The 14,272-nt window shown below is 38.0% G+C and overlaps 1 protein-coding gene across 1 annotated transcript; it reads right to left on the minus strand.

Annotated features, from left to right (window-relative positions):
* odc1 (ornithine decarboxylase 1) lies at window positions 1-4,738 on the minus strand. The gene is made up of 11 exons (XM_066684746.1): window positions 4,586-4,738; window positions 3,307-3,458; window positions 2,852-2,986; window positions 2,575-2,748; window positions 2,302-2,474; window positions 1,981-2,197; window positions 1,800-1,883; window positions 1,518-1,680; window positions 1,313-1,428; window positions 1,011-1,225; window positions 1-845 (listed from the first exon to the last, which is right to left on the minus strand). The coding sequence occupies exons 3-11, from the start codon at window positions 2,951-2,953 to the stop codon at window positions 707-709; spliced, it is 1,383 nt and encodes a 460-aa protein (XP_066540843.1). The 5' UTR covers window positions 2,954-2,986; window positions 3,307-3,458; window positions 4,586-4,738; the 3' UTR covers window positions 1-706.
* Window positions 4,739-14,272: the final 9,534 nt, after the last annotated feature.

Below are 14,272 nucleotides of genomic sequence, written 5' to 3' on the forward strand. Positions count from 1 at the left end.
CAAAAAAAACACATACACATTTACAGCTATTTTATTTATAAAAAACAAAATACAAAACATTAAAAAAACGTTTCCATAGGAAAGCAATATGAGTGCAATCCCATCTCTTTCATATCCATTTTCAAATGCATTGTCATAATCATTGTTATCAATAATTACACTTGCATACCAAAAAAAAAATAGGAGGACCAAAGGAGGAATGTGTATTGCTCCTTTGTGCGTGGGAGATCAGAGATATCATTAAGACTACCCCCCCCTCTTAAAACTGCCCCTCTGAAGTTGTGAATTAAGTGGTCCATTGTAGTGGTTGAAAGGCATACATATAGCTTTACATCATCCGCTTAAATATTTAGGAGGGTAACAGCAGTAGACCTTCACCTAACACGCAAAACCCTCTCTCCATTTTCCTGTCAAGTAATTTGCCTGAAATATTTTATTTAAAAAATAAAATAAAATAAAAAAGGAAGCAAGAACGTATTCAAAAGTTAAACATGTGCGTCTAAAATAGTCTGAGACTATGCACCATGGACTTGGCACGGGCAAACAGCCGACACAGTGCTTTATTACTGCAAAAATGTGTAACTACTGGCAGAATTAACCCTCAGAAACAGTGGGCATTAGAATTTGTCACTCTCCATGATCCAGTTACAAATGACATTTAACAAATGGCCTTTTGTCTGTACCAAATCTATGGTGAGGTGGCGGCTCAGAGAACACGGGTTGCACAGGGCTTAGCAGGAAGCTCCAAGCTGCTTTCCCGACCGCAGTGGGATGGCAGGTTGCCAGGGCACTGCTCCTCTGCTAGAGTTGGCATGCCCTGAGAATGAATCTGCTGCATGCACTGCCTATAAAAGACAAGTAAAACACTTGAGTATGCAGAATTCAGATAGACTTCAACAAACATCCAGAAATACACCAAGAATCATATACTTCAAGTGTTTGAGATGTACAATATAAACAGAAGATTTACTACAATTATAATAACTGAAATCAGAAGTCTTTTCACTCACCAGGCTGTTCGAGACATGATGTAATGGATGTCTGGCTTCTGAAAGCCATTGAAGGTGGAGGACGCAGCCACAGTATAAGCACCCATGTTTTCAAACAGCAGCCAGTCTCCCACCTGCAGGTCAGGCAGAGTACACTGCTCTACAATGCGATCCAGTCCATCACAGGTAGGACCCCAAATACTGCATGGGTACCAGCGCTCATCAGGCTTGGGCTTCTATAAAACAATGCAAAACTAATGAGTCAGACATCCTCATAAAACAGGGCAATATATCAAGTTGTGCCAACATATTCAGTTACATACCTTGTGAAGAAGAGGCATCACATGTGCATGATCAAACAGAATGCAGTTGAAAGAACCATAAACCCCATCATTGACATAGTACATCAGGGTTCTGTCACTGGTCCCATCATCTTCCTCTGTAAAATGTATTTAGAATTTGTGAAAAACGGCACATTTTTCTGAAAATATAGCATTTAAAATGTAAAAAAATAAAAAAAATTCTTACCATCAGAGCCAGACTGTTCCTTCATGATGACCTTTTTTGCAATAATGTTCACAGCTAGCGTGTATGCTGAGGCTACGTAGTATCGGCCCGGCTCAGCAATGACTCTCACGCCAGAGTCTACAGGAAAGTATTTATCCAGTGCAGGGTTGATCACTGCAGTAATCTGAGAAGCAAAAATAGAACCGTCATAAAATATTTAAAAACAACTGAAACAAGCAGCTTGCATTTTTAAGGAGGAAGGGGGATTCATTCCTCAAGTGGAAACAGAAGAATGTGAAGTACCTCTTCAAACTTCAGCTTGGAATCATCTGAACCAGGAAATCCTCCACCAATATCCAATAGGGTCATGTTGTAGCCCAACTCAGCCTAAAATAAATAAATAAATAATTTAATATTTTAAATACACAACAGTAGTGAAGTATGAATCACTAGATACGCCACTGAAGTGTCTGGGTCCACTCACCCCAACGTCAAAAACATAGCGTGCATCAGAAATAGCCTGGCTGTATGTCTCTGGGTCAGTACAGCCACTGCCTACATGGAAGCTGACCCCAATCACGTCCAGACCTAGTTCCTTCGCCCGTTCCAGGAGCAGCCTGCTGCTCTTCAGCGTGGCTCCGAACTTGACACTCAGTCTGCACACTGCTTTAGAGTCATCTGTAGCAATACGTAGCACCAGCCTGCAGAGATAGTCTGGGTCAGTCACTGCCAACAACCATATCAGATACAATACTTTACAATATATCCAAAAATGCCACTAAATATAAGAGTATATGGTACTCACTTTGCATTGTCATGGCAACGAGCCACCTTCATAAGCTCCACTTCACTGTCAAAGGTCATCATTTGCACCCCATGGGCAGAAGCATACTTGATCTGGGACACCTGCTTGCAAGGATTGGCATAAATGATCCTGCTGGGGTCAACACCCAGAGATTGCACAATCTGGATCTCAGTCTAAGAGGAAACAAATGGTGCAGATTTGTTAAGTACATTGCTTAATATTCACAGTATATTCACAGTTTCATGACAAGTAACTTGTATAAAGATAACAAACCTTGCTTGCACAGTCAAAGCCTGCTCCCAAAGACGCCAGCGTCTTTACAACAGCCCTGCTGTCATTGCATTTGACCGCATAGAAAGGTGTGACACGAGGCATGGCACGTGCCCACCTAAGGTGCTTCTTAAGGACATCTCCCAGATCAGCCACATAGAAGGCATCCTTATCATCCTACAGCCCCAAATAAAACAATCAAAATGAAAGAGAAAACGGTTGGTACATTGGCCAACAATCACATCACATGACATATTTGGGGTAGGGTAAACAAACTCACAGATAAGGATGATTCATTGATCTTCTGCTCAACAATGTCCCTTGCACAGAAACCCTCCTCCAAGAAGGTGAAGTCAAAGTCAGTAGGAGCGAGTGTGTTCATGGTCACGATTCAAGATTTGATATCAAAAGAAAACTGCAAAAAGAGGAGCAAGGTGTTACAAATGATTCTGAGAGAGACACCCTACTACAATCATTATCTGTTCATGACAAGTACAGCCTTGTGTCAGAGAAGCTACGCCAAAGCTCTGCCTTATCTTCCCAGACACAGTGGCTGCAAAATGTACAAGGGCTATCCTCAGATAAATACATGTTTATGGGCCATTTTATAATGACATGGGATCATTTATTTATTACTGACTCAACAGAAACTAATGAAAATGAAATGTTAATGCTATGAATTATTCATTTAATTCTGCAAATCTGGTTCTGTGTTATGAAAATTGTTGTACTTACTTGGACTGAAAGAGATGGAATTATAAATGGTCTAAAACTTGTCAAGTTCAGAGCACCCAAGGCGGTTCACCAGTGAAGTTGAAACCTTTCAGATAAACCTCGAGGCCAGGGCCAGCAGAGAAGCCGGTGTGCGCTTTTCTCAAGCGGGTATTCTGAAATAAAGAAGGGCTGTAAGTTGCTTGTTTGTATTAGAGGTGGGACTTTTGGTTATATTTTATATTTACTGTGATAACACTATTCTCTTATCAGACTGTGGATAATCTGAATTGAAAGAACACTGACTAACTAGAGCTGTGATGTACATCGAATGCTAAAACAACCCTTTATTTTAGTCTGTTTTTAAACAGTGGGACTAATGCAGTGTTTTGTAAGGACAATATCCAAATAAAGATGTCTGCCACATTAACCACCCTATCTTTCTTTTATTCAAAAATTGCTATGCTTCCAGTGAACAAACCAAGACTGGAATATTAGTAATTCACAAATAAGAGTACCCAACTTTACTTTAGTCAAGTAATGCTCATAGCGAGACTACTACCACTGCCACTAAACTACCGCCACTACTTCGTACAAGCGAGACATATATTACACAATAATACTAAGCTGCGAACAGGAGAAGTCTGTCTCTCCGGAAGGGGGCGATATAGCGCGGTCATCCAGCACGAGATTAAACAATCAAGATAGGATTAAACTCGGTAGCTAGGATAGCTAACGGGACCCGTGAGGAACCCGTGAAAGCGGCACAGACTGGTTTACGTATAAAGGACAAGTTAGGCAAGTGAATAAAGCACTTAATTCGTGCTGAAACTTAGCGGCCATTAACGCGGTTTCGTGGCGCCCGAGGCCAGAAAAAGAGCCGGCATCAACCTCGTCCGGCCACGTGTCTTTAAGATTTCTTTTATTACGTTTAACAGACTTACGTAGTCGATGAGATTTAGTCACGTTAATAATAACTACGCAGTTTATTAGGTACGGACTACTGATACGATTGTACAAATGTATTTGGCTCCTACCTGACCCACATGTATGCAGGCCTCAAAAACTAACCAGGAAATTCAGAAATAGAATCTAAATTCTTCACAATACCGTGTGGTTAAAATCAAATAAACTGTAAATTACTGTTAAAATCTGACTCATTTCTGGTCTACCGTTACCGCCACGCAGTGCTCTGAATGAATGAACTCGCCACTAACACGGCTAAGCTAATGTTAACTTTGGCGTGGGACTGAGACACGTCTTCGAGGACGCCGTGTTAGAAAGAAATCTCCATATCACGTACCTTAAAAAGCATTTACAAAGAGTTTTCCCATTAGATCAGAATACTGGAAAGAAAAGAGTTGCTTCTTCTGAACTCTCGCCCGGCCGCTTTCTGCCTCTCAACGTGGCTCTGAAGTGAATGAAGCCGGTAAAGCGGCGACAGCTACTATATTTATAGTCCCGGCGTTTCCACAGCAACGCTCCAGCTGAAACCGGCCCAGCTCCTACAGCAAACCGGTTTGGACTCGCTGGCCGTTGAAGTGAGCGCCTTAGAAAAAAGTTAACGCGTTGGACTGTTAGTTTATGTTTAATTTCTTGGTGTTAAACAAGCGAAATTCTGCCATTTTTTGGGAAATGTTTCTTAATGTATTCACAAAGGCCACATTAAAACAAGACACTTGAAAACACATAAGGGCTTAATTCCTCTTTGTTGTACATTTCAGTAAAAACTAAATTCACAATAACAAACGTTTTAAAACTCTAGTAAAGGGAATTTACACAAGGAACTGAACTGAGTAAAATGCTTCTTTGTTTTATTTTTTTTAATTTAATGTATATTTTTATTAATAATAATAATAATAATATTAATATTGTGGTTTTACCAAGCCTCTCATAGAAGTAGGGTAAAATCACTAATCTGTCTTTCAGTATAGTGCCAGTATCTTTATTCTGATATTTTTAAAGCTTTCTTACACACAGCCTATATAAAAATGGCCTCAAAAACTGTAAGATTAGTTTAAAAACTCCAAATGATGTACCACTGTAGAGAGCATTTACTGTGGCTGTTTGAGGGTGAGGCAGAGGAACAGAATGGAAGTCCCTGTCCTACTCAAATTGAAATGAACTAAAAATGACCCCCAACTGTGCGTTAGAGCCTTTTTTTTTTGTTAGGTTAATCTAAAATATGGAAATGGGTTTTGAATGAAAAGTGAATAGACTGGGAGACACCTGGATTAGCAAACTTGATTTGCAACAGAATTTTGGGCTGTAGACAGAGAAATTCCACCTGAATGTAGCATATGCTAATGGTATAAGGTATATGCTAGTGCTACCCTGCAGTCCAGCTGTGCTACACTGCACAGTGTATTGGATTATTGTTTTAAAACACATGAAAGAGCTTTAGAATAATTTGCACATTAGTCAGTGCTGTGACTCAGTCATAGGTGGACTATATGGGAAGAGTTAAGAAATACTAGGATTGACACAGTGTGTAGGGATGGACTGTAGATTGTGATTGGGAAAACTCCAGAAAACAGGATTCTAAGGAGGGGTGGTTTTTCACAGTTTTATTTTGTTATGGATCTTAATGGAAATAGTTTGTTATAATGTGTTTTGCTACAGTTCTTGTAGTTACAGGATCCGAGCCAAAAATAAGCTACAGAGACTGACACATGCTCCTGTTTTTTGTTTGTTTGTTTGTTTGTTTGCATGCTACTTTTTAAGTATGTAGAAAATGGCATATTTTTACAGCTTTTCTTAAAAAGATACACCTGTTTAAGGCTCAGAAGTTTCAGATCCTGGCAAATTGCATGTTAAGATTTAAGTCATCAACTATAATCAAGTAATAAGCAATGCTAAGTTTTGGTATATCCTAAATTGCTCTTGTATTTTATTATTCTCTTCATTTGTTAGAATTAAAGAGGTTTTTGTTATTTATTCTTTGGCATAGAATGGTATATGTAAATTATATGAAGATATGGAGACACATTTTCCATTAATTTATAAGGTCAACATCAAAATGCATTTAGAGCAACCAATAAATTCCTCTAATATTATGGCTTTTCCAAAAACTACACTTTGAGGGAAAAAAAGGTACAGTAGAGGCACAATGTTGGTCACTAAAGATACAAAGTGTGTAAATGTATCTTTAAAGGTACAACAGTGTTTAAAAGTCCAATTTTATTCCATAAATGTACATTACAATCTCTTCTCCAGAAGGATAGATACATGTTTGTAATCTTTCAGTATAGTAAACTATCTTATAAATAAACATAATAAAAGTCCTGGAGATGAAACGGGGGATATGAAATCATTACAATTTTAAAATCTACAATAATAAAATAAGGAACAATTATTTTCCCACTTAAAGGTACAAATATGTACCACCACAGTGAAAAAAGTTCTGACAGTGCAGGAACTGTTTCCTAAACAACTTTTAGTGCTGCTGTTCTTCATTGACCAGTCAGATAAGGGCTGATAGTCCTCTATTTTACTTAGCTATCCCTTCCTTTAGAGGTGAGCCTTTTGGTATAGGTAATTTCACCTTTAAATCTGTTATCCAAACATTGTTGTGCACTCCTCTAAGGTAAATTCTGGTTTAATTCAAGCTTAATTCAAGCCTAAAACTGTGAATCACTGAAAATATCTACTGACATTTGGAACAGCTTATAGGTTTAATTGTATTGAGAGTTACAGGTGTTTTGCACACGCTCATCAATCACCACAAACAACTCACATATGAATTTGCAAATCACAAACATGATAATGCTTCACCATCAGTTCTCTACCTGATCACGAATCTCCAAGTCTCTGAAACCTTCTCTAAAGGGCAAGCTAAGCTTTAGAATGTAGTTTGGACCTTAACCTGTGATGCTGTGCACCACTGATAGTGTTAAAATCTATACGTGCAAACACGTTGGAGCTTCATTTAGTGATGTTTGTAATAGTTACACAATAAATACAAACTCAGCAGTGCAAGACTGAGCCCAGTCAGTGCAGACATAACAATGAGCCTCTGACTCAGCTCTCAATTCAGTTAAAGTGAATATCAGTTCTGTTTTGCTATGACGTCTAATCAGTGACTAAACAAACAAAATGCTGCATGAAGTATTGGCTTGACTTTAAAATTGATTTTGACATTTGAATCATAAATTAGTTTGCATCTGGAAAACAGCATGTGGTCTCAGTTGTCTAGATTTCAGCTGTAGGCCAAACATAGGAAACTTCATGATCCGTGAAGACTACATTGCTGTGGTAGTGGTGGCGGTTCAAAATACGTTTTCCAGACGTAAATGTGCTCCTTCCAGGCCTTTTCAAATCTGGCATTCTGTTTCCAGACAAAACCCTGTGATATTTCTCCAAACCAGAGCATGAGGTCATTCTTTATTACTAGCTTCAAACACTAGGAAACACGTCGCTTCTTTAATGAATGGAATAAATGCCGAAGGAAGAGTAAGAAGAAGATGTTCCAGTGGATTTGCCCCTGGGGACTGGAGTGTTCAGCCAGATGGGATGCAAATTTCCACTTTTTCCATTAATTTGATTGTCTGATTGTCTTGCTTTTTATAACAAGTAGGTTAAAGTATGGAGAGACAGGAGCAGATTGGATCCTGGGTTCATAGTCATTGTTCACTATTCACTGTCAGAATTTGTGGTGGGCTTATCAAAGGATGAAACAAGTGGCTTATTGTTCCAGCAGAACAATGCGAAGCTGGTTGTCTGTACAGTGCTGGTCAAAAGTCAGAAACCACCATTCATTTATCTAATTTTCAGTGAAAACAAGGTATTTCTTGAGAGATTGTATGCAAGATTATCCACTTGCATCGGAATGTCAATATGAAGTACATGGAGTTGATAATTCTTTTCAAAGCTAATAAAGAAAATAGGTTTTTAAGAACTGTCCAAGACCTGGTAAGCCACATTAAACTGTCACTGTAAGATATACAAGTTCCACATTTGCTCAGTGCTATGGGTCTGAATTTTCAGCTGTCAATAAGCCCTCCTGAAAGACACAAACTGGACAGGAACAAGGAATATTTGCACACCATTTGCACACACTAGTGTTCACATAACAATTAACTGACCACCCCAGATTCAGTACTTCAACAGTATGGAATGGGATCTGCTTCGGATCATAAAAAGCACAAAGCTCTGTAATGTTCTGTTAATATATCGGTCCTGGTTTTGAACGTAAATGAAATAATTAAAGGGTGGTTTCCAACTTTCTTCTGTGTTCTCTTTCTCTCTGTGTATGTGTTTATACAGAATACTACATGCGCTTAGTGTGATTGCATCTCTAGGGCACTCTGTTGTGACCGGGCTCAGACTCTGAATGTAAAAACAGTTCTAACCTTCTAACCCCAAAAGCTTTATTGCTGGCAACAGCATTAGCTTTCAGCCATAGCAGTTCCTCAGAAAACATCTTGCGTGCCATCCAGTCTTTCTCAAATCACAAGTGCACCAAAATTGCCTAACCCGTTTCTGTCCAGTTTCCACACAACATAAGGGTCACATTACTGATGTTTACTACACACCAGAGAGTGGTGTGAATGACAACACTGTGTTGAAGACAAGTGTATAAGAGAGTCGGCTTGAAGGAAAGTCCATTTGCAAGAAGAGAAAAAATATATATTATTATTTGAAAACACAGCTGCTGTGTCATAACTAACCATATATACACTGTATAAATAAATTACTTGTATAAATATACAGGGTTTCTATTGTAATAGGTTATAATTTTAGAGATACAAAGGCTTAGTTACAAATGCACAGGTGTTTGATGTGTTTGAGACAGCGTGTGTAGTCTGACCAGAGGAATCCAATGGAATCCCAACATTTGCATTTGATTATGCTTCTATAGTTTGATCATGTGCTCTTACTTAATAGGGATACTACCAGCAAAATGTCATAGTTTCTATATTCCATGCCTCCTACAGTCTCAGCTGAGGCTGCAAATAAAACACAAATGCATTTCATATTTCATTTGGCTCTACGCGGATGTATTAATCATTACACGAGTGTGCCGAGTGCAGGTGATGTTGATAGAGATGGCATCTGTTGCTGTCTGACATCACTGCTCAGCGGATCTGCTGCTCTAAATGCATTAGGACTCAGAGTAAACACAGGTTCTGTGTCACGCTGCCAGGTGGCACATCCCTTGGCCACAGTTCAGGACAGGAAATGGTATTTTTAAGCGGTAAATTTTGACCTTGCTGAAAGGAATTTATGTGTATCATCCACAAGTGAGGGCACGCACAAGTGTACAAACTGAAACAGAAGCCCTTTAAGCCTAAACAGTAGAAAATGAAACAGTAGAAAAGTTGCTAAAAATGAATATTTTAAGTCCTAAACAAGTCAGTGTTTGTTATATATTTTTTAGGTTTTGGGGGCATTAATGTGTGTGTTTCACAAGATAACAACAGTGAATATATTTCGTTGCATGGTTTCTATATATGGATTAAGGATTCAAGTTCATGTTCTAAATTGTACACAGTCTATATACAGACAAATGTTTCCCTCATTTATTTTGGCAATAGTTTTATTTTATGGGAAACTGCAGAATTAGAAATGCAGGAAATATTGAGACACTAAACTGGGTGACACAATTAAACGTGTAGACATAGCCTGCTGTCAGTATTTACTCTACTACACTAATCCTCACTGAGCTCTTGGGCCAAGTAATAGGATTCATGCCCCTCTCAATGGACAGAGAATGATCAGAAGATACAAACACACATCATTATCCAGTGAAAACAAACCCGGGCAGATATTACTTCAAAATCCATAAATGTATTACAAAGCTACTTTGTATTTATTATAAAATAATACTAATATATTGATAATATTAAAAGTAGCTTTGTAATATTACTATATTATTATAGAGTCGTGTTGTCTATTAGCCGTTAGACTATTCCAAGTATTGTATTCACTTCTTAATTAAGGAACACAGAGGGTAAAAAGAGGATTATTTTCCTCGAAATATTGAGAGCTTTGAGGTCAGACTTGTGGTGTTTCCTTTCCTGATTCAGTCTCCAAACTAGATCTACAGACTCCACAATCACTCTGACATATCATCTCTTTTCCTAAAAGGAAACTTTCCTAGAATCAACGTCAGAGGACTTACATATAAAAGGTCCAGCGGGAGTCTCCTCCCACTGAAAGCATGCATGAACACATGAACACACACACACACACACAGACACACACACACACACACCATGAAATCAGATATATCCCCTTACAGATGGAGGTGAGTCATTCTTCACTGAACTGCATAATTACTGAGTACGGCCATGTTCCCGTGTGACGTAACAACACACCTCCCCTCAAAAAGGAGGCTCTCAGACACTAACATACGCAAACAGATGTTTCAACACACAACTAAGGAACGGGGAAGAGTACAAACATCCACAAGATTCAACTAGTTAAAGCCAATTCACACATAAGCCTATTTGGTAAACCGATTACTCTTCAGTGTTGTAAAATTGCTCAACAGTTGTTCTATGTGTGTGACATTCCCTTAATTACAATGAACATGGCAATTCGAACATAGAAAACAAACCTTATAACTTAGATGTTATAACTTAAAATTATTATTTGGTACATCTGCTAATTAATATGTTTATATGTTTGATTATATCAGTTGGAAGGGGGACCGTCGTCTAACTGTGATTGGACAACAGTTTAAAACACTGCCTTTTTTGAAACATTTATAAAATGAATTACAGTGTGAGTTTGCATTCTTATAAAAATATATTTTTGTCATATTCAAGATTCAATATAATTAATTAATAACATTTTTGATGTATTTTTATTATTTTGGCCAAAACCGCTGGCTAGCCTCGAATCAAAATTCCCCTCTGAGGATTAGCCTTGAGAACATGTGGTGGCTAAAATACAGATGCTAACATACTCTTGAAATGTTTTACTAAAATGTCTATGTGGCAGAAACACTGAAAAACATCCTTGTGAACATTGCATTCGTATCACATGCAAACCTTTCAAAATCTTGGTATCTTGTAATCAGTGAACAGTCAGTTTTGAAAGCAGTGCCTTATACACTACACAGTACTGTACCGGATACACTGGTATCACTTACACGTAGCAGACACGTTATAAAAGAGGTGACCCGTTGGTTAAGAAGTGACTATGAGCATTTCCTGTCTTCTCTTTATGGGAAATTCCTCACTGTGTGAAAAAGAGGCAATCAGCTTAACTAACAAATAATAGTAATAATAACTTAAAACACACAAGAGGGAAATTCAGTCATTGTGAAGCAATACAAGCCAGATTTTAACTAGTGATGTTAATGTGGCTTTTAATCCTGGGGTTAGCTCTCCATACATTCCAAGAGATAGCATCCTGGTCTTGGCTGAGTATGGATAATAAATGCTATGCCAAAATGTGAACAGTCTGTGTGAACAAACTTTCCAACATTAACTTTGCACTGATTAAATGTATCTACTGCTGTGCTGAGAATGGTCCACCACCCAAAAGTCTTCTGTACCTAAATATATAGGGAACAGGGAGCAGTCAGCTACAGTCAGTATTTATAAATATACAAAGGGTGGGGTGGACTTAAGAGAATCAGAACAAGACGTTTTATTCTACAGGGTCGTGCACAGTCATGAGGTTTCCTATTTGAAATTCCGCTGTGTATGTGTTTTTTTTTATTTATTTATTTTAATGTTTGTCCTTCACATTCCCAGTCAAAAATTCCCGGTTAAAAAATAGAAAATGCATTTTACGTTTTTAAGACTGCAATTTTCTGTTTGTATCATTTTTAAACACTAATTTGCAATCTTTCTTATATAAAGGCATTATCTCATCGATGAAATTCTCATTAATATTTGCTTTAATATCAAAGACGTACACTTAATGAAGAACATTCTCAGGTTTGCATGTATGATGCATGTGATTTCAAAACCATCGTTCACTTCCTGTGTACTGTTTGCCTGAATAAATTGTGACTCATTGTTTATGTGTTGCTGTATCTTGAATACAGCGGTGACATGAACAGTGAGAAATTCCTTTCCCTGTATCCCTTGCATATCCCTATTTGACACACCTGTAAGGAGTGGGATAAATACCTTTAAAAGATTCCAGGGAGGCTCAAGGGAAACATAAACTTGGCTGTTCTTCATGGAAGCATCACCTGTAACTCAGTCATGTTAAGACATGAGAATCACTAAATCTAAGCAGCAAATACAAAACTGCCCAGAACAGAGTGTACTCTCCTGTCGTGTGTAGAATCTGGAGTTATGACGGGCTAAGACTGAGCAGAACACACATGTCAAATATTTTATTTTCTTAAAAATATGAGGTAACTTTATATTAAGGAAAACATAGCAGTCAAAGTTGTAATGAATATTTAATTCAACTAAAGCAACTGATACACAGGGATGAATATATTAGGTCAATGGGGCCAGTACCCAGGGGTCTCTGACTGCTGAGGGATGAGCACTTTTCAATGGCTGTTTTTCATTAGAAAGAACATAAAGGATAGGCTTGAGTTCTATGGAAGAATGCTCTTTTGAAATATGTTCTTGAGATGTCACCTTTCAAGATGCTGTAATCAGTGATGGGCGTTTATGTCATTCTTGTGGGCAAGTCAAACGGATGTGTCATGGCTCTTTTGGTCATTCAAAACACACTGAATGCTGCCGGTAATGGTAACTTTAACAGACACTGGAACGAGCAATTGGAAATGATAGAACTTTGGGTTACATAATGTCTAACATACACGCTGTTCACACAGATCCTGAATGTGACGACAACAATGGACAGCAATGTAAACAAACCTGCCATTGTCTCCAAGTGAGGTTTTTAGTCGAAAGCTGTGAACATAAAAAAACTTGGTTTGACTAGAAATGAACAGAATACAATTTGGCAAAGAAGATAGGCTGTGAACTGCTTCAGAGTGTAAAGAAACAACATTCACGTTAATATGGCAAATATTTAAATGCTAAGCACCACTTAATGGACCTCCATGAATATTTCACATTTTTTAGTTACTGACTTACATAAGTATGAATTAAAATGAAAATAGCAGCTTAATTTGCTTTAAAACTGAGAATTTTATTAAATTGACGGAAAAACCCGAGCTCGCTACGGAAATTCTTGAACGCAACCGTGACGTCACTGGCGGACAACAGCTGAACAACGCCGCGGTAAAACACCGTTATGACTGACTGTTATGACAGTATCTAGCTAAATAACCAACATTATTCATGACAATAGCCTAGCAATTAATCCGACACTATAAACCTCCGTAATGCAGCTACGTAGCGGAGTATAATCTGAGCCACCGAGTTTAGCGAGTCAAGCTAACGTTAACTAACACCAACTAAAACAGGCGAAGTGAGTGTCCTTACCCTGTTTACCTCCATGTTACAGAGGCTCTTGAACACCTTTCGTTGGTGTCCTTACATGCCCATAAACCTTATTCCTTCAATTAGTAAGAAATAACACGTTTTCTGACTATCAATAAACACAAGTTAGGAACTCAAATTCCACTGTATTTATTTGTTTGACACTTTCATATAGCTGGTGCTTAGCCTTTAAAAAGCTGAGTTGAAACAAATATTGCAACAGCATTATCACTGTAAATCATAAAAACTACAAATATTTCTGGATCATGCTAAAGAGGAGCTCCAGTACCTTCAGAAAGAACAGTAATAAGAGATTTTGAACAGCAATTTGATGGGAAGTGTATTGTGGTGAGAAATTATACCTTTTATATTTATTTCTTATGTTATTTTTGACACCATAGGGTTTGACCTATTCCCAGTCAACATTAAAACACATTAGATACAATGACAGGGGCTATACTTTATTGTGTACAACTGTGGTATTTGAGGCAATAGAACGTTCAGTGTCATGTTTATAATCATCTCAAATAACATCACTGTTTTACAGAGCCCCTAAGGTGAAATGGTGGGTTTATTTATTTAAGTCAAGACCACTATATAGTATTTTGAGGCCACAAAAT

This window comes from Hoplias malabaricus, chromosome 1, assembly GCF_029633855.1.
Source record: "Hoplias malabaricus isolate fHopMal1 chromosome 1, fHopMal1.hap1, whole genome shotgun sequence".
NCBI classification, from domain to species: Eukaryota; Metazoa; Chordata; class Actinopteri; order Characiformes; family Erythrinidae; genus Hoplias; species Hoplias malabaricus.

Coding starts and splice junctions, on each gene's coding strand:
- odc1 (XM_066684746.1), bottom strand. CDS start 2,953: ATGAACACACTCGCTCCTACTGACTTTGACTTCACCTTCTTGGAGGAG. Junction 2,475..2,574: donor GCTTTGACTGTGCAAGCAAG/GTTTGTTATCTT, acceptor GTTTCCTCTTAG/ACTGAGATCCAGATTGTGCA. Junction 1,226..1,312: donor TGATGCCTCTTCTTCACAAG/GTATGTAACTGA, acceptor ATTGTTTTATAG/AAGCCCAAGCCTGATGAGCG.